Source organism: Athene noctua, chromosome 2 (genome assembly GCF_965140245.1).
Source record: "Athene noctua chromosome 2, bAthNoc1.hap1.1, whole genome shotgun sequence".
Taxonomy (NCBI): Eukaryota; Metazoa; Chordata; class Aves; order Strigiformes; family Strigidae; genus Athene; species Athene noctua.
In genome coordinates, this window is record NC_134038.1 from 37199004 (window position 1) to 37220110 (window position 21107).

The 21107-nt window shown below is 44.7% G+C and overlaps 1 protein-coding gene across 1 annotated transcript in view; it reads left to right on the top strand.

Annotated features, from left to right (window-relative positions):
* The first annotated feature begins 1803 nt into the window (after nucleotides 1–1803).
* SLCO5A1 (solute carrier organic anion transporter family member 5A1) overlaps nucleotides 1804–21107 on the top strand; it is an 80632-nt gene continuing 61328 nt past the window's right edge. The window contains exon 1 of the mRNA XM_074898854.1: nucleotides 1804–2761. Within this exon, the coding sequence (XP_074754955.1) occupies nucleotides 1804–2761 (958 nt within the window). The remainder of the gene's footprint in view (nucleotides 2762–21107) is intronic.

The window sequence follows — 21107 nt, forward strand, 5'->3', positions numbered from 1 at the left end:
TGTACTTTCTTCTCATTTCTCAGCAGACGCTGTAATTGAGGTCTCGTGTTCCCAGTATTTCATTACTTTTTACACGACGCGAAGCAACAAACACCACGAGCACCCTAAATGCCTCCTGGGCCCGACAACCGTGCCCAGAGGTCGCGGGGCGCTCCGCTGACTCCCGCAGCCACGGCCGCCACGTTGTAGCACTCGGCGGCTCCAGAGGGGAGCAAAGGCACCGGCCACCACCCCCCCCCAGCCCGCCCCGCCGCCGGGCTCGCTCCGCCGCCGGCGCTCCCGGGGCTCTTGCCCGGGGATGTAACTGGGGTTTATCGCGGGCTGCCGCTCTGCCCTGTCGGTGCCGGTCGCGGGGGCCCCGGGAGCCGTTCCCAGCTCGGCGGCGAGGGGAGGTCGGAGGGGCCGCGGGGGACCTGCCCGGCCCGGCCCGGCCCGCGGGCGGTGTCGCTCGCGCCTGCGCTCCGCCGCGCCGCCCGGGGAGGCGGCCGAGGGGGACCGGGCGCTGGGTGACAGGCGGGGCGGGGGCGCAGGGCCCGGCTGCCTCCCCGGCCGCGCCCCCCCCCTCGCCGCAGTCACGGTGAGTAGCCCCGTCTTTCTTCTCAGCGGCGGGCGGGCGGGCGGGAGGATGGAGCCCGGTGCGCCGCGCCGGCTCCCCGGCCCTGCCCGCTGCCCACCCCCCGGGGGTGGGGGAGAGCCGCCGCTGGGGCGCGGTTGCCAGAGCTGCCGCTGCCGCCTCCCCCGCCCGCCCGAGCGGGCGGCGGCGGGGAGACAAAAGCGGACAAAGGAGGCACGACGCGTGGTTTTGCTGCCGGGGTGGGCAGGGCTGGGCATCACTTGTGGCGCGGCGGTCCCGCGTGTCCGCGGGCACGGGGGGCACCCGGGCCGGCTGGGGCGGCGAGGCCGGCCGCGGAGTGCCGGCTCCCGGATTGCCCGCCGCCGCTGCCCGGGCATTGGCTTTGTTCCCCTCTCCTCCGCCCGCTGCCGCTCCCCGGGCCGCCGAGTTGTAGCGGAGTGTTTATTTCAGCGTGTTTATTTTTAGTCTGGAAAATAAAAGGCTTGGCACGGCGACCTTTGGCTGTCGCATCCGGCGCCAAATAGAAGGGTCGCGCTCTGGCCGAGGCCCACGGACGTGTATGTCCGCCCCCTGTTCTTATGTAAAATCCATGTGCTGTCCGCAAGGACGCGGTCCCCGGCGCGCTCCTGCCCCGCTCCCCCCGGCCCCCCTTCCTCCGTGGGGGCGGCGGGCGGGCGCTCCCCGGCGCTCAAGGCGGACCGCGGGGTCGGGCGGGCAGGGGCCGGGGCGGCGGGGAGGGGGGCGCTGGGGCCGGCGCCGCTGACTTCCCGTGCTTGCTCTCCGCTCCGCAGATCGGCAGCACGCCCCCCACCCCCCCAGCGGTGCCACCGGCAGCGGCGGCGCGGAGAGAGGAGGATGCGGGCGGCGGAGCCGCGGCGGCGGGCGGCGCTCCCCCGCGGCGGGCGGGCTGGCCGCGGGGCCCCGGCGGGCGGCTGCTGAGCGCGGCGCGGCGGGCATGCAGCGGCGGCGGGGAGCGGGAGCCGCCGGCAGCGGGGGAGCCCCGGCGGGCGGGCGGGCGGCCCCTTGAGCCAGACGGAGGGAAGATGGAGCCACAAAGGACTTTGGCTGACACGTGCGGCGGGGCGGCCGGCGGCCGCGGCTAGGGCCACCCCCTCCCCTCCCTCCTCCCCTCCCCGATATGCTGCGCTCCCGCCGGGCCCCTCAGCGCGCTCGACGCACGGCGGCGATGGAGCCGGCCGGGCTCCTCTGAGGCCGCGGCCGGACCCAGCATGGCCTCGGCGGGGACCCCGGCGCAGCGGCGCCCCGGGGCGGAGCGGCCGGCGGCGGCGGCGGCGGGGGGGGGCCGGGCGGAGGCGCCGCGGTGCCGCAGCCTGCCCGCGCTCGGCGGGGCGGCGCCGCGGGGCCGCGGGGCCGCGCTCGGCTCCCCCCTGGCGGCCGGGGGGGGCGGCGGCGGCGGGGCCCCGGAGAGCCCCGGAGCGGCAGCGGCTGCCCAGGACGGACGGGGCGGGGGCGCCGCCGCCGGGGCTGCCCGGCCCCCCGCCGCCACCGCCGGCGGCGGGAGCTTCCCCCGGAGGACGGAGCGCGGCCGGCCGGCGGCTCCCGCCCGAGGGGTGTCCCCGGGCCCGCCGCCGCCGCCGGTGCTGCTGGCGGGCCCGCCGGGCAGAGCGTGCCTGAGGGCCGTGCTGGCGGACTCGCGGTTCTTCTTGGTGTGCATGTGCTTCCTGACCTTCATCCAGTCCCTCATGGTCTCCGGCTACCTGAGCAGCGTCATCACCACCATCGAGCGGAGATACAGCCTCAAGAGCTCGGAGTCGGGGCTGCTGGTCAGCTGCTTCGACATCGGGAGCCTGGTGGTGGTGGTCTTCATCAGCTACTTCGGGGGGCGCGGACGGAGGCCGCTCTGGCTGGCCGTGGGGGGGTTTTTCATCGCCCTGGGGGCCGCGCTCTTCTCCTTACCTCATTTCATCTCCCCGCCGTACCAGATCCAGGAATTGAACTCCTCCATCAGTAACGAGGGCTTGTGCGTGACCGGCAATGGCACCGCCAAAGAGCAGTGGGACTCGCCGGCCTGTGTCAAGGACTCCGGTGGAAACGACCACTCTCTCTATGTAGCTTTATTCATTTGTGCCCAAATCCTCATTGGCATGGGCTCGACACCCATCTATACCTTGGGACCAACCTACTTAGACGATAATGTCAAGAAAGAAAACGCCTCGCTTTACCTAGGTAAGGCATCTAAGTACCAGGGTGCTTGGAAGGCTGAACCCCAGATCAATCTGAGGGACCAGTTACAGGTACTACTGCCCTGTTCCTGCTGAACAACATCTGTGCTAAGCTTCCCTTCTGAAGTGAACTTTTGAAGTAAAATTGCCATGTTTTCCTATTTTAAATCGTTTTGTGGAGTGGCGAGCAGCAGTAACAGGTGGAGGTAACCTAGGGTGCATAAGAGCGGCTGTATTCACACCCTCCCGCATGGGGAATGGGTCAGGAGGGCAGGTCAGCTTCCCTAACACTTTCCAGCTCTTGGCATCAGCTGGTGACTTTCAGACAGCCATGTTAAAGTTTGCTGTGACCCTTCAAGTTTCTTTTTACTAATACAGGAGCTACGTATTTCTGAATCTTGGTCAGCACGCCTTTAGCCCAGAGCCTCTGTCTATAATGTCAATGTTTTGTAAGCACTTTGAGAGATTTTGGCATGCTTCATTTTACTTTTCCAGCATTCATTTATCTTTAACTAGCATTGAATTTTGGCTGGCATTGCTAAATCATCTTGCAACTCATAGTTAAAAAAAAATAAATTGATAAAACAGTAAGTAAAGCCTTCAGGCTTAAGAGCTCAGTTGTGGGAGCTCAAGGGATGCAGCAAAATGAGAGTCCGATCTGGCACCTGGCTTTCAGCAGGTACAGACTGGTCTTCCTGATAGTTATTTTTGCGATGGAAGAAGGGTTTCTCAGATAGCTGAGTACTCAACTTTTTGTAAGCAATAATGAACATCATACATTTTTGGTAGTTTGTGTAATGTGTAAGAGGATTGACTCTTTGACTTTGCATTAGTACCATAAAGGTTTCTGTAAGAAGTGAACCTCACGCGCTCCTTCAAATTCTTTTCAAATAAGGAGAGTTACTTACAGGGCTGAGAGAGCTGGATGCTTAGCATTACCATTTGCAGTTTAATTTACTTGGGCTTTATGATAACCGTGGAGATAATAATTCCATGTAAAAGAGACATACGTGAAAGGAATACACTCAGGGAGTGTGTGTAATTACTTTATTAAGCCAAAGTAGTGATCTGGATCAGTCTTTTTATTCCTTTTGACCCGCTCTTTAGCGATTTGACTTCCCTGACTGGTTTTAAAACCACGGCACAGTCTATATGCGGTGTCTTGGGAAAGCCTGAGGCACTGTTGGTTTTCTGAAGGAGAGAGAGATATTGTCTGTGTTTTTTCTATTGTTTTCACAGCACGGCTAATCTGCCTGATGAAATACTTGACAAAGTGTTTTCCTGCTTTTCTTCCCCTCTGAGAAAGGTTAAGTGGTAAGGAAATTTAGATTAACCTAGAATCAACTTTATTGGCAGTATGAAAAGGCAAACCATCTTGTTGCTGAGGTTAGTAATTGTAGTTTAGGGCAGCCGAGGAGGGACGCAACTTTTGCAAATAGATGATTTCATACAGTCCTCAAAAACATGGAAAAAAAGGAAATGGAAAGGCTGTAGTTGAGGGATGAAGGGTAAAAGAGATGAATGGTGCAAGAGGAGGAAGAATTCTTCACTAAAGGGGAAAGCAAGGTCAGTGCTTGGAAATCCTCACTGTGCAGGAGGAACAATGTCTACTACTGAAGTGCTTCTAGTGTAATAAAGTGACTTAGGTAACTTTTAATTGCGGCAAAGATCAGTCAAAGTTAACAAAGGTAAAAGACACCAGCAGCTGTTGGAAGACTGTATGTGACCCTGTACACGTCAGGCACTGAAGGCAGCTTTGATCTATACTGGGAGTACCCTCATAGAGTTGCAGTTCGTATGTACTGATTCAGAACAGTAAAGATGAGGTACAGCGTACATGAAAAATTTATGTCCGCAATCTGATTGTGTCCACAGGGAGAAGAATTAAAATAAACACAAAGCATGTTTAAACATCTAGTAAAATGTACCATCACCTCCTTTCAGTCTTTAAACTACCCAGGGCTAGAAGCAAAGTTGCTTGTCATTGGAAATCTTGGTATACGTTTTTAAAATCATGTGAAATTCTGAGGAAACTTTTAACACTGTAGGCTTAGGCCAGTGACTTTTTGAGGGACAGAAGTAAAATTTGAGTTCTGTGGGAAAAAAGAAAAAGAGTATTGGTTGGCACATTGATGTGAGCAAACATGGTTTTTTGGAGCTTCTCGGTGGTTGGAATGTTTCATGTCCTCAAGGAGGAGAGGGATTTGTGGGCAGTGAGCAGCCCAGCTGGGCTCAGGGATGGGATAGAGGTGGCCAGGGCATGTCTCTTCAGGCCAGCCACCGCACATCCTGCGTTATGCAATGCCTGTTTCCCAAGGCAGTATGATTTTATTACTGGGGCAAGCTATGCAAATGGTATCAAAATGTAAAATGTATGTATGCATGTAGGCATGAGCTAACAAAAAGCCTTGGAATGGGCCATGAAAGTTGAAGTTTTGAAAAGGGAAGAAAGCCCCATGAAACAAATGTCAGCCATACAGATACAGGTGTCTGAGGGAGGGCAGTTAATTAAAAGAAAAAAAGTATCCTCTAATACAAAGTGGAAGGTCACTAACATGTTTGTGATCATGCGGATACTGCATTGCATTTTTTTTTCCAAACAAAAGTAACATATATAAAGTTGTTTTCAGATGGGAAACATGTTTACAAGCCTGTACATGATAAAAGTTCCACTGAGCTGCAGAATTGCTCTCCAACCCCATGAGTGTGCCCACTAATAGTAGGTCAGTAAAGCCCCCCTGAGTATCATTAATCCTGATTCTGCAAAAACTCACCTTATGTGGCTGTGGAAGCTATTTTATTTATTTTCCAAGTTAATCCAGCTCAGGGCTCGAGTGGCAATAGCATATCCTCTTAAGTGTAGGCATGCAGGCTCAATGTGGACAGCTGTTTTAACATTCCTGGCTGGAAGTCCTGCTCTCAGAAAGCATATTTGATGCTTATACATAGTCTCTTGGCTGCCTACACTTAAGTCCATCTGTCAGGGTGGCATGGTGCCAGTTTACAAGGTGGTATGTCATTTTTAGTAGGACAAAGGTGCCAAGAAGGGATGTGTATTTGGGCTGCCTGCATAGCAATGTGCGAGCTCACTCTTCTGCGGGATGTTTCTTCCTTGTGAAGGCAGTGCCACCTCCGGGTCCTCCTGCCCCTTAAAACTGGCGGTACTTTGATGCCCCGATGCTAACTTTGAGAAAATGTATGATGTCAGGCTTGGAAACAAGTTGTGATTGTAACAGGTGCCTAGGAAATATAAGAACCAGCTCCCTTAATCACAGATAATCTGAAATGGAAGTTACACGCTTTCCACAAAAAATGAGTAATCACTAAATTGTCTTTGTCCTCTCCTAAAGTCTCTTCCTTCTGTGATCAGCTGTACTGTAGCATGTCTGTTGTCAGCTGCCTGATGTGTGCAGGTTCTCCTTTTAATTCATTAAATTAATTGCCATTTAATTTGAATTGGACTTCACGAGTCTTGTTTTGTACTCTTGATGATGTTTCTGCTACTTGTCAAGTTCCAGCACTTAAAACACAGTATGGTTTTTTCTAAACACTGTGGGGTTTTTTGTAGGGATTCAATAGTTTGTCTTGAATGTGAGTTTACCTTGTGGTCGTATCATGAATTCTAGAAGCAGTTCCTTAAAATTAACTGTGGCACTTGGAAAGGGAAGTTTCAATAGTGGCATTACAGTGCCTGAATAATTTTTAAATATTTAGCTTCTTTTGCAAGTGGGTATTGTAATAAAAGAGGAATTTGCTTTGAAAATTCACACATAGAAAGGCAATATTACGTTTTACAGAAATACTGCATTAGTGACAGTATTTTAGTGTTCAGAAATAGCTTTCACCAGTACCCCCAAAAATGACTAGTGGATGAATTAGTCATTGTGCTGAGGATGCATTATTTCAGTTTCCAGAATGTTGTAGGTTGGTTAGGATATGATATAAGTGTCCGAGTCAGCTTAAGTTCATGAAGACTCTCCATAGTTTTGGGAACAAACTGTAATAGCAAAATGCAAATATAAAGGTTTTATGAGATAAGAGGTGAAAAATTGGATAAACCTGTGTGAATGGAGTTGGTACAGATAATGGCTTGAGACCCAGGGAAGAAAAATCCTTTCCTAACCTGAAAAAAAGAATAAATCTTTAGGCTAGTTTCAAAAATATTTTGGACTCTGGGTTTGTTTTCGTGAGGATCATTTGTGGGTTGCTGTTTCTAGCATTAGGTAAACCATTTCACTGTGACTGTATTCTGCTTGGAAATCACCTTCTTACCACTGTTTTATAGCTGGATGCCCTGTGTACCCCTCATGACTTTTACAGACTTTGCCAAAGCCTGTATATATGTGTATATATACACTTATATACATATATACACCTATATATAGTGTATATCTGTATATATGTGTATATGCGTATATGTATATATGTCGACTGTATTTATTGTATTTCTAGTTAAATCTACCCCTATATCCACATCCCACCTGGATGGAGCAGGCAGGAGGAGTAGCTTCACATACTTCATTCAGAAACCTACTACCTCTGCCCCCTGGGTCCCGGGGCAGAGTCCAGCTGCCGAACAGGCTGAGCCTCCATAATATGCCGTTGCCTGGATGCTGGCATGGGAAGCACAGGATTTTTGTGCTTCTTTGATTGATTCGTTTTGGTCTGGCCGCTTCTGGGGTTACGGATGCCACTGGAGGACAGGAGCTGGAGCCTGCTGAGGGCATTGGGATGCTGCAAGATCACTGAGGTTTTCTAAGGCAGGATCAACTTTCTGGCTGAACAGGAGGGACCATCTGAAAGCAGTGAAACAGCTGACCAGCATTTCATTTTATTGTCATCATTCAGCCTATGACCACTTGTGGTTTACATTGAATATGCTTCCTGCTACCCAGTATCTGAAAAAGGCTTGTTTCCTGCAGGGTATTCTCAGCATTGATCCCTGTAGTTGGTAAACCCTACAGACATAGTACATTTATTTTTACAACATGTCCATGAGGAGTCAGGAATTTATGACTCAAAAATTGAAGCAAAAGGGCACTGAAGCTGAAATTGGGAAAAACGTTCACCAGCATTTTTTATTGCTTACTGTATTTCCGTTGTATAAGAGCAGCGTGCTGAGCTTATTTGTCAAATGCAGGATTTTAGTTTTATCTGAGTGAAAGCCGCATCTTGATTTATCCATAGGCTAACACTAAGACTTGGCTCATCAGCAGTCTTTTGTACCAACATGTGCTTGCTTTGTTTGCACACTCAGCTGGGCAGAGCTCGCTGCAGGCTGAGCACATGGTGCTTTCGGCTGGGTGTGGAGAGCATCTTGGGATGCAGGTGAAGTGACTGTGGGTCCGTGGCTATAGATTACATTGTTTTCCCACACAGATGATTTAGCACTTAAAGGGTTCAGTGTTGTGCTGCTTCGGCATTTCTGTAACATCTTTTTTGTTAAAATGCTGATCAGGCAGCAGCCACGGTTCCTGATAATTATTTAAAGTAGCGTTATGCAGTTTTATTGTCCCTTCCTATAGCTGAGGAAATAGAAAGATAAATTTTACTTTTCTTCTCCACTTTAGTCTCCCGCTTTATAGGTGGACTGGTACTTTTTTTTTTTTTTCATAGAATAATCCTAGATATCATTTTCTTAGGCATTTAGAGAGGTGTGGGGTTCTGTGTCCATGTAAGCAGTGTGTGCATACAATGAATTCAGTGAAAGGTGGGGGCAGTCTTTTCTCTCAAGTTTTCTGCCTGTGGGATTTAATGTCGTGAGTGGTATACCTTCACTTGCCCTTCCAGTGTCATGTCCCTTAGGGATGCTTTCTGCATCTCCCGTTGTGTCCTTGCCATGAGATATGTCATTGTCACAAGTGCCTGTATTGACAAAGCATTGCTTGAAGTAACTGGCTAAATCTTAGAAGCAAGAAGAGACCTAAGCACATCCTTCCCTGATTGTCTCCTTTTATGTTAAAGGAGAAAAACTGGGCTGGATCCAGGGGTCTGAAATTCACATAAGTCTCAGGCCCAGTTGTTTTCCTTGCTTAGCATTTGTCAAAGTGCTTAGCATTTTGTTTCTGAGGCTGACACTGCCCTTTTCACCTGCTGGAGCTTGGGAATGGTGTTTTCTTGGAGAGCAGCTCTTTTCTTCTCTGGCGAGCTCTGCTGCGGGGCTGGTTTGGACAAACAAGAGTCTGAACCTGCTGCGGTCCCAGGAGAAGCTTGGAAACGTAGACATGAAAGTGGCCTTTAAGTAACAGCTTGTTTGTACCTTCTCCCAGGAACTGAAGGCTTGGGATCTAGTGTCTGATTACCCTGGGGCTGGAAACTTTAGCTGTCTACTGGATACACTGACTATTTTGTAAAGGGTCACTGTAACTACTCCTGTTGCAAGTGGATTAGAGATGCTTTGTGTTTCATGCATTTCCCCTTAACTTTCACTCAGTGGCTACCTCACCTGGGAGGACTTAATTGCTGTGAAAGTGCTTATGCAGTCAAAAGAGAGGAGACTGGATTTCTGTCTGCCATCAAGGATACATAGGTATCTGTCTTGGCTGTGCGGGGAACACAGGCAATTATATAAATGAGGCTTGACCTGCTGTTTCATCCTGAAGGTCGGAATTAAAAAATTCTGATTTTTAAAGTAGGTGAATGGATTTTAGAAGAGCAGAAAAGTAATTTAGTCATATTAGCCTCTTTAGTTTCACACTCTTTTTAATCCTATTTTAAGTCTTTTTCATGCTGATGGCACTTTTAAAACCCTTACTTGGGAAGCGTGAACTCAGTTTCCTTGTTGTTGTTTCTACATGCTTTTCCTGTTTCTTTTGAGAACAGTTGAGAAGTTACCATGCAAAGATGGCACATACCTCAACTGGTCCCCCCTGGCAGTTGTTGCCTCTGTTGACTGTAGGGGTCAAAGTAAGTGTTAGCTCTGTCTCACCTTGCTGATGGATGGGATGGTGCCACGTGGACTCTGAGGGCAGGGCAAGCTGATGGCTTGCCTTCCTGTGAATCTTTGCCAGAGCTGTCAGAATATCAACTCCAAGTCCAAGGGTGTCTCTGCAACCCTTCACAGCAGCTACGGGGAATGCTGGGAGTTGTCAGGGCTGTAACCTGAAGGTGCTGAAGCAGCACAGTTGGAAGAGGGAATGTTTTCCCTGGGGAACGTCTAGAAGTGAGGGCTCTGTGCAAACAGCTCTGTTAGCCTTCAGAGTCCTGGTGTCCATGCTTTCATTTAAGTATTGTGGTACTTTTACCATGGCTCAGTTGGATTATCTGAGCACATGGGCTGGAGCTAGCAAAGTTATGACAGCAGACAGCTCTGCAGCGTACGTACAAGATAAAGTCACTTGAGTCAGCCAGATCTGTACCCCAACTCCTTCCAAGTGCCCCCCAAAAATAGGACATTTCCTATGATGGGAAAGCATATGTCAGTGTCAGGCAGCACAGAGAAGTATGGGCTGCGTCCTGCTTTGCTGCTGAACGGTTGGGAGTTTGGGCATCCGTTGTGCTGTCACAAGGCCAGAAATTCAGACACATTGCACGATGTTAACGGGAGAACTAATGAACCTGGGTCTTTCCTCTTCCCTTCTTTTCTGCCACAGGGAATTTGTTGTTACCTGAGATATTGGAAAATGTGAACACAGAAACTCAAGTGCTATTTTATGCTGCCATTAGACCTGATAGTCTAATCTGAAAGCACGAATTCTCATGTAGGTAAATAGCTTACTTGGCGACAAAGACAAAATACACCAGTGAAAAACATTGTACCCTTGTATGAATTACATTTTGTGGTGAGTTTGGAGGAGATGCAATTGGAAAAAAATGTATATTTTTACTTGTAATTTGAACAAGTGGATACGAAAATTATCTAAAGAAAATAAACAGAAACTGTATCACGTGAAGTATTTGCAAAGCAGTACTGCTTGTCCACTAATCATATACTTCTGTGCTGGTCCTCTTTGATTCTCTTCTCCATTTTCAATACAGATTCCTTTTAAGCAGCTTGCTTTCTTTTTGTTAGCTTGCCAAGTTATTTTTTGGGTGCTCCTATTTTTTTCCTTGCATATATTGATGTTAATACTTCCTTTGCATTGCGCCATGCACAGTAGGACCTCAGTCTGACGGTTACCCTCTGCGCCTTTTATCTTTGGTGCTTACAGGATTAAAATGAAAGCCTCAAGAGTGCCTCAGCATTGATTTTCTTAAAATCCGGCACTGCTCTGAAACCAGCCACCAACTCTTCAGTTGTTTGTGTAAATTAGCAACTACTTTCCGTATTTATCTGTCTGTTTTCAGTCAGCTTCTTCTAAGTGATAAAAAGTACATCCTGGATAGATTCTCCTGGGGTTGTATCTTTTCCTTTCTGGATTACTTAAGATATCCTCTAGAGTCTGAATATTTCAGATAATCCATATATTAGCTGAGTGTATCTTCTGATAACTTCTCATTTGGCATTTCATACTAAAATTGTAGTTTACTCCAGTGTTTGTCACAGATTTGTTCACAGTGATTGACTTCAGGAGTCATGTAGACACTCCAAGGTGCTTGTGTGCTCCTGAAGTTGAGTGCTCTGTCACACCTTGGTTCCCACTACTTCTTCTTTTTTTCAGTCCCTGGTTAGATTAAAATCTGAATACCTGACTTCCCCAGAAATAATTTTAAGTTATATGTTTATGTAGATAAACCAAAGTAGATGGGGAAATAGTTGTGAGCATGCTGTGGTGGCTGCTAACCTGTAATTACTCAAACAGAATGTGTCAAGCAAGCCTTATTTGTGTCTAAAAATATCTGAAGGAAGTATTCTGTAAGATACTATCTGACGTTGCTGTGTATTAAGCTTTCCCTGTACTTAAAGAGAAATTGCTGTATTCAACTGAGCTGTTGATTCAGTAGATTTTGCTATGTGTAAGACAACTGAAAACACTACCTTTTCCATCAGAGGTCCTAAAGGAATCAGCTCACAGGCTCAGAGGTCAAACCCATGTGAAATTCATGAGCAGAATACCCTGAGGGTGCTGCTTAGGTGGGACTTTTCAGCTGAAGAAAAACCAGGAAAGGTGAAGGACAAGGGGAGGTTTAGTGCCAGCAGTGTGGGACTGGTAGTACCTCTTTGGTATGGTCCAAGGTGGTGGTGGGAAGAGCCAGGAGGGGTCTGGGCCAGGAGGCACCTGCTGGGGTCTCTTCCGGGTGGTGTCCATGGGAAGGGCTGAAGATGCTGTTGGAAGTGTCTGTGGAGTCCGGGAAAGCCCCTGGAGATGGAGAGAATAGAGAAGCTTTGTTTCTGCCTACACTTTTCTTTCCCCCAGCCCAGCATTTCCTGCTTTTGCCCAACGTGCCTCTCCACGCTGTTCATAGATCCCTGCCATTTCAGTAGCTGGAGTTAAAATTAATAACAAAATGGTTTGCCACTTTGTGATTTTTAATCTGAATTTACGTTTCCGTTTGTTACTTCATCCCAGTGAGTGAAAAAGAGGTTTAATCAAGAGTGTAACTTTCTGGAGTGCAAAGAGCTTCAGTAATAACCCTCCCATTAAAAAAACTAAAAAATTCACAGAAGACCACTGCATAATATTAGAATCTATAATTTCTGTAAACATGATGGGCAGTTTATATCAACTTGATTTAATACAGCTGTCTAGTGACAGAAATAGGTATCCCTAGGGAGATTTGGGGGAGTATAGACAACACATGAGCTTTTGAGTCTGCAATATGGTAGTGCTGACACACACACAAATTCAGGCATTTACCTGTTATGTTATATAATTGGCCTAAAATAGGTATTTCAGAAAACTATGTTTCTTCTGCTAATAGCATGACTGAAGGAAGGAAGTGGGATTTTGGGGTTGTCTGAAAAAAGTAGGTATTTGTTACCACACCTGCCTTGTGTTACTGGAGGAATATTAGTCCTGTTACACAAAGAGAGTAAAAGACCTCTGAACTCAGCACTACATCACTGTAATGTAATGCCATACTGCAAATAATTTTTCAAAAGCGTAGCTGAGGACTGAATTGATGCTTGACGCTGTACTCTCAATTGCACTCTTTTGGTATATGGAGGCTCTATATTCATTGACCTCAGTGACTGAATATTTTAATGGCACAGTGATATTAATGGCAAAGATACAGCTGGATGGTGTGAATTCCTTTGGCTGCAGAAGCAAAGTGGGCAGTAGTGTCCATTTGTTTACTCCAATTGCTTCTCCAGAGAGGGAAGGTTAGCACTTATGAAAGAGTACCTCTGTGACTAAACCTAGCAGAAGTATAAAAAAAGGCCTTTCTTCATTAGCTTTTGCTTACTTGATATTTGTAAGCAATTGATTTTTTGCTTAGATGTGGACATTTATTATGCTTATTGAGTTTATGGGTAATTGCACTAGCTTTGGAGACTCAAAAGCAAGTAGGACACAGACAGCAAGTAGGGAGGCATTTCGCCTTGAAAGGCAAAATAAAAAGAGTGAGTAAGGCTACTGCACCCATGCATTTGTGATAATTAAAAGGAGATCAGCCTTCTGTGAGAAGTGAGGTAAAAACTGATTGACTAGTATTTGCCAGGCCAGCTAATGCGAAAGGAGTTGAAAAAAACTTTTAAACCTGGTGAGTCAGAAGCCTTGGGTATGTGTGTGCCTTCTCAGCCTACAATAAGGATAAGAAATTCAATTTACCAGAGAAAAATAGAGGAATATATGAACTAATATGATTTTAAGAGTTCCTACACTGATGTCATTAGAGCAGCTATTACTCCTTTGGATAAGGAGTAATATTTTATGGATTTGGATAAGGTAAAAGTGAGCTGTTTATAATCAGATAGATCTCTAATTAACTTCCCTTCATCCTTATTCGCCTCTTCATCTTCCCCTGCATCCCCACACTCAAAATTTAAACCCTACAAAAAGAAGAGCTTACCGTGGATCTGATGCAGTGCAGTGCTTTCAAGCAGACCCTGTGTTTCGGTTCTGAGGGTCATAGTGTGTATTTATACTTGTCTGGAGTATTATACATACAGAAAAAGGGATCTATCATATGTCACAGTTTCAGGGTATGTGAGAAATGACATCTGTTTGCTCAAGTTGGCATACTGAAATATTTTACTGTTGGATCAAGATTGACCACTTTCCTGTAGAAGGAGAAGATTTAACTGGTCCAGACAGTGAGAAGAGTGCTGAATGGTCGTTTGGTAGTCATGAGGTTTATATTAGCAGATAGGCATCCTGCACTGTGAGCCAGCTGCTTTTTGTTTGGATTGTGCCTGACCAGAAAATAGTGGTGTAGTGTATTAGAAATATAGTGACTTTCCCTTATCTAGTTTAATAAGATGCTCAGATCAGTTATTTTGTGGTCTGAGCATTACGATTTCTCCAAAGTACAACTGCTGGGCTAAGCAACTTTTCCCGTGCTGGATTAATCCCAGTTTGCATGACCTGTCTGGAGATATTAGAGGAAGTAGTAGTATAGCATTTGAAGAGATGGTAGAATAAACCATGTGAGTGTGTCAGAGTCCCTGGATGCTCTTAGGTTTGCTGTCTTCTGCTTTTCTACTAAATCACGATACAGAGTGTGAGGAGCAGCATGGTTACTGCAAAATAATAAAATTCTGCCTCTTAATTTAGGCTGTATTGTACTCCTGTTAATTGAAAACAAAAGACTTTCTTGACTTTTTTTCTCCTCCCCCCTTTTGTTGAGTAACAAAATGGTGTGGAGCTCAGGGAACTGACAGCTGGTGGTTTTCTGATGTGGGAGATCTGACTTGAAGAATATATGTGTGGGTGTGATGATAGCAGCCTCTGTACAACCCCTTGGTGATGTGCTGTATACTGTTGTTATACATAGTGCCAAAATAGACAGTAATCCTCTTACGTGGGATTGTGAAGCAAGTAATAATAGAGCACAAGTCAGTGTCATCAGTTCAGAGCTGTTTTTTTGATAAACATATTTGTCATTTGTATCTTCTAGATTCTTTAGTACTTCTTAATCTTTATATTAACTAAATCATACCCTCCAGCTGCAAATGTTAATGTTTCACAGTTGTAATGTCAGCTGCAATCAAGACCTTTCTATTCATCTTTCTAATTGATGTACTTGCTTTAAAAAGGCCACAGAGATTTTGAGTTTTACAATTCAGCTCATTTCCTAATATGAAAAATTCAGATGAAGGAAAACTGTAAGATCACTTAGTCTGCCTAAAGCGTTTCAACTGTCTTACAAGGCACCCTGGAAAGATCTGAAGCAATCAGAACTTCTATCTGCAGGCTGTTCATCCCATTTAGAAAACATGAAGTAGACTGCTATGCAGCAAGGCAGGCACGCTAAGCGTGTGATGGAGGAGAGAGGCAATTAGCTCTACACAAGCACAGTCAGAGCAGAGAGGAAGGTCTGGAGGCATTTAATTAATACTAATGCTTTTGTGTTTATGGAGGCCAGAGTCATGATAGGTTACTGCTGCCTTGGTCTTGTGGTTCTCAAGTCTGGCATCTAATGAGCATTAGATTCAGAAAAGCTTTCCAGAAAAGTTAATAAATCACAACTAACTATGGCACATTCATATTCCCCTGAAGCTGAAGAGGTACACCTAACACCGAATGGGAGCGGGATGAGATCTCTAAAGCTTTTTCATTTTTAAACAGATAACAAGTCTTCTTGGGATTTTTGTACCAAATTTATTCAACTAATCTGAAATAATGAAAATGCATGTCTTTTATTAAACATTTCTCTAGTCACCAAACCAATTAGGGAAAAAGAAACCAGGGATTCTTTTCCATTGTGAAACCAGTTTGGGGACAGTATCATTTTTATTAATCTGAGTTCAATGGCAAAAGTACTTTTGATGGAAAAATGTTTATCCATCAGTGTATACTTATTTGCACAGCTTGACATTTTAAGATACAATTTTACTTTTTAATTCTCAGTTCTTATTATTCTTTTCAACTTCCATTCGTTCTTGGGTGGAAAATACAAGTAATGTCCCATTTGATTTGAAGACCACTCTCTGTGTAACTGATCTTGCTCCTGTTTTTGTCCAGTACACTGTTCAAGACGTATTTAGACTCCAGTAGGCTGGAGAGTACGAAGTTTTCCATTTCCTCCCACTGAGAATACCAGCTCTGTTGCTACAGGCTTACCTGTTTTGACATTTTGTAAATGTTTCCCTGATGAGTTTCAGCAGTGTGCATTAATAAAAGGATGATCTCTGTGATGATTTACCTGTTTGAGTAAATCCAGTTTGAGGCATACTCATAATCACAGACAGTTTGGGTAACTGAAAGGAGCCATCCACAGACTCTTCAGTTTTGTTTAGAGATTGTACTTAGGTAACCCTATGTCACCTCTTCTATCAGCAATTATCTATACAAACAGCTTTATTGTTCCATTTTGGGAGCAAGCTTTCATATCGCATTGCATTTAATGTATTATGCTGGTTGCCTGTTACTTACATATATTCAGATTTTGCAGCTATTGTGTGATTGAAATATTGCACATTATTGTATGGTCCAAGAGTTACTATCAAGGTAATTAGTCTATACTTTCTCCAAGGAATAAATCAAAAGTGCTGGATTAGAGTTACAACATTTAGTGATTAGTTATGTCAGAAGAAAAAGGCTGAACAAAAGCATTTAGATTTTCCTGTTTTGATGGGGGTTCAAGTGTAGAGAACTTTGTTTCCTTAGTCATATGAAACTCTCCAGCTGGATGTTGTTAGTACCATGGTAATAACTTACAGGTCTGTTAAATGAACATAAGGAGTTGAATTCTGAATTATGGGCTTCTGAATATCCTTAATAGCATCGATTTGCTGTCAATATAATGCAAAAAAAAGGGTTAGTGTTAACTTGGATTGGATCTGGAGATGTTACCCTTCCCTGAAGGCTGTCTGTCCCTCAGTTTTTGTCAGCGGCAGATATGTTTTCATGCCGCCATGGCATGCCACCTGGAGGGATATCTTCTGCCACACAGCTCCTTTCCCTTTGCTGTGGGTGTGTGCTGCTGCCACTTCCCTGGCTCTGGGTTCAAGGATTTTGTGACTACAGTGTGGATCAGACCTCCTGCTCCTCTGACAGAAAACTCCCTTGCCACCGCTGACGGGCCTAGTTCATCCCAGATCTGCTCCCTCCCCTAGCTTGCCCGTGGCTACTGGTCCTTGTGGGAAGGAGGGGGACAGCCAGGGCACCCGGGGAGCGGGTGGCTCTAAGGAGTACCCGGGGCAGCAGCTCACAGACGTGTGGGTGAAGCCACAGGCAGTGGCTGAACCGTGGGCTGCCTGCGGTTGTTTCTTTGGCAGCCTGAGGAGAGGCAGCTGCTACAAACATCTGTTTTTTTAACAACGGTCTGAAACTTTCAACTCCTTCAGTCATAGACTTGCTTGAAATGAGGGGTCTTTAGTTGAATGCTAAAAAGTGTTTTGGAAGACAGGATTTCTCTTTAATATCATGTTTGGAATGGTGATGTCCTCATTGCACATCTTTCAGTGGAATATTTTCTGTGCACGTTTTTTTCCTACATTATTGTGAATGTTTGAAGTTCCCACACTGTAGGTAATAGTATATTATCCATTTATATGCTTCTTACACATTTGTGTATACAAATTTGCAAGGTAATATTGTAATTTATAGTAATACATTATTCATGAATGTGGTGCTTGTGGAGAATAGCAGCTAAATATAAAACCTATTTGGTTTTATGCGATACTGGATATTGAAAATAAATGATAAAATGATAAATGAAAAAAAGATGATAAGGACTTGATCACTCCGCATAATAGACACACTCCTTTTCTCTGCAGTATGAATCTTTCTCATAGAATCATAGAGTAGTTTGGGATGGAAGGAGCCTTTAAAGGTCACCTAGTCCAAACCTCCTTCAATAAGCAGGGACATCAACTAGACCAGGTTGTTCAGAGCCACGTATAACCTGATCTTGAGTGTTTCCAGGGATGGGGCATCTACCGCCTCTCTGGGCAACCTGTTCCAGTGCCTCACCACCCTCACTGTAAAAAATTTCTTCCTTGTATCTAGTCTAAATATACCCTCTTTTAGTTTAAAACCAATACCCCTTGTCCTGTCGCAGCAGGCCCTACTAAAATGTCTGTCCCCAGCATCTTGCACAGACAAGCCAGCATCTCTGGAGCTAGGACGCTGCTAAACTCACCTTGTTTTCCCTTACCTCATTTCATCCTTACCTTTTCATTTCTGAAAACCAGGAAAAATTAAGTTCATGCTGAAGTGTCCATACTGTAAACTGTTTTCAGATACCGTAATGATGAATCCAGTCTAAAAAAAATAAAAGAGTTTAGAATAACCTTTGAGATTAAGTGTAGCACATGGGGAGATGGATGTTCTAGCCTAATAAGGTATTTCTTTTGATTCCAAAGATATTATTCTTACGGCAGAAGCTCAAAGAATTTTAATTTTAAAATTAAGAAAATAGGAAGATAGAGAAAATGCAGTAAAGTATTATATTTTTTAGAAATGTCAGTAAGCGGGAGTAGGTGGTGCTGCAGAAGTGTTAGCTGGTAAAGTTGTGTGAAGGCACAAGGCAGGACACCACACACCCCTCTGCCAAAGGGAGCCTCTGTCAAACCCCACCAGTGGGGAAGGACTCATTTTCAAGCTTGGCTTTTCTCTTTCCTCTCATAAACAACGTTGATGGGTCTCTGCAGAGATCAGTATCTCCAGTGTCACAGGACTAGCTGTGAACATTTATGCATGTGCTTTTGGCTTGGTTTTATTTTATTTAGTTAGTTATTTGAAATGCAGGAGGGAGAATAGCTTCCATTCTTTAAAACTTGATTGTTTGGCTTTCCTTTGCATCCTTCCCGATGTAGGTATCTGAAGTTATATTAATTACGTGATGACAGGCACAGCCTGAGGCACAGGAGAACCATTGTGTGGGTGACTGGCAGGAGGACCTCTGGGAAGGCTGTGCAGCTGTGCCATACTGGTGGAGGACTTTGGAGAGGAAATTAAGCAGACCCTTCAACAGTAATAACTACAATATTTTAGAATTGTTGCAAATATTTGTTTCCTAGCACAAAAATCTCTACAGAAATGAAAGCTTTCTATTTTTCTTTCGTTGAGCAGAATAAACTATGAACAGTAAAGATGTTATAATTAAATGTAGGACTCAGGTGAGCTTACTGAATAACTAGGTGGTAAATAGTTGTTCCCCAGATCAGTGCTCCTATTTTTCAAGAGTCTACAGGATATTCCTGAAACTGGCAATAAGGAGAGAATGCTGTTTTCTAATTTTGTTTCTTCCTGTGACAATCTGAAGACATTTCATTGACTTCTGTGGGTTTTTTTTCTGTATCACATCCGTGTAAAAGAGAACATAGTGTAGTTTAAGATTTTTATTTTTTGCTTTCTTTTTTAGGCCTATGTTTATTTTTTAGCTCATCTCCTGAGCCAGTTCTTCTATCATTGAAGTATTACATATTTTCTGTGATTATGTGCAACCAAAAAAATAAATAAAATAATAGAATACTGTGTTAAATGAAATATTTTCTTTCTGGATCCTTAGAAAGTACAACTGAAATGAAGGGATGGACTCACAAAAAGGGCTAGGAAGGCAGTGTCCATCAGCTGTGTGCTAAATATCCTGAAGATAAGAGCCTGGGGTGGTACCTCTGAATTGTTCCTCCTCTGGAAAAAGAGACATGCTTGTTAAGAGTTTTCTACAGATTGTTTCACATGTGAAACTACATTTTAGTTTGGCTATTCAGCTATGTTTGCTAAGAACAAGTGTCTGACTCTGCTGCCATATCTGCTGGTGTTGTCACTGCAGTGTTTTGATCTTTTAGTTGCTAAGTTTTTCCCAACAGTTTCAGTGTTTGAAAAGCATAATGCTGTGTTCCTATCATTTGTCTGTTTTGAAAGAAACATTTCCCTGAGTGGTTTATTATGCAAGTTAGCAGATGGCGATTTAACTGTGCTTGATCCAGCAACAGTCTTGGTTCTGTAAGTACATCTCCAGCTTAGAAAATCTCTGCAAAGCACTTACAAAGCAGTGAGCAAAGTAGTAGTAGCCATGCTCTTTGGGAGCCAAAATGGAGCAGCTGTGATGCGTTTGACAAACATGACGTGTTTACACAGCTTTGGGGGCTAGAATCGGCCTCTAGACAAGGATGTGTCACTCCAGTATAACATGGTGATCTCAGTGATGCAATAGGTGAGCTGCTTGATTGAGAAGAGGAGGAAATTACACCAAGAGGTATCTCAAAGTTGAATTTACTGTGTGATGTTTGATTGATGTATTCTGTGCATGACTGTTACCATGATATATTTTATAAAACAGCTGAAAAACTTCAGTTGCATGAGGTTACAGTAGATGAAGATCTGCATTTCTCAGACATTCTGCAGAGACCTTTTTTTTTAACCTGTTTTGTCAGGGCCATTTCTGGTCTGAGTGTAGTGTCAGCACTGATGGCAGAAATAGACTTGTAATCTTAGGATGTTTTTTAAAATTTATTATAGATGTGCAATTTAGATTAAGGATAGGAATGTGTCAAATGTAATCATCTATGTAATGACTTATAAACAGTTTACGTAACATTTTCAGTTCAAGAGAATGTGACAACCAGTGACGTTTTTGTTCTTAAGGCAAATGTTTTATTGTAGATTGTGTTTTTATTTATGGAGTTTATTAGAGGGAAGTATGAGTTAAACATACTTAATTGAAAAATTAAGAGTTTTACTGCTAGTATTCTCACATCTGAATATTTTAATTTTCACATTTATAACTTTAGTTGCTTTATAAGAGACAAAACTGTTTACACCGCATCTTCAAGTTGTATATATTTAATAAATATTTGTGAGTTCTGTATTGGAACTCGATCTATACTGTCATAAATTAATCTCATGACAATATAGTTTGTTAAAATCAACAGCACAATGGATTACTACTGCAGTTAAGTATAACATGCAATATAGAAATGTATTGCATGCTTTATACTTGCTCCTTGAAGGAATGCTAGATATTTACATTTTTTGGTGATTAACATTTTTAGTTTTTTTCTCTGCCTATGAGCTGCATGCTTCCATTTTTTCTGTTGGCAAATTTATCTGTATAAGTCTGAAAACGTACTTAAGGGTCCAGCAGTGTGAAGACATCTCTCTTCTGTCACATGTTGTAAAAAACTCCCACAGAGTAGAAGGATGCCAGATCAATTTTCATTAGACTTGGAAAAGCTCTGACAACAGCAAAGACCAGTAGTAACACTTGCAACCATGGTTATTCCAAGCAACTCCAGTATCATGCTTTGAGGACCTCCCTGTCAATCTCTCTCTCTCTCTGTCAGAATAGTTTAATAACTGAGGTTAAGGTTTCCCAAGGAGCCTAAGGAGGTAAAAGGAATCTGACTTTTAATGAAT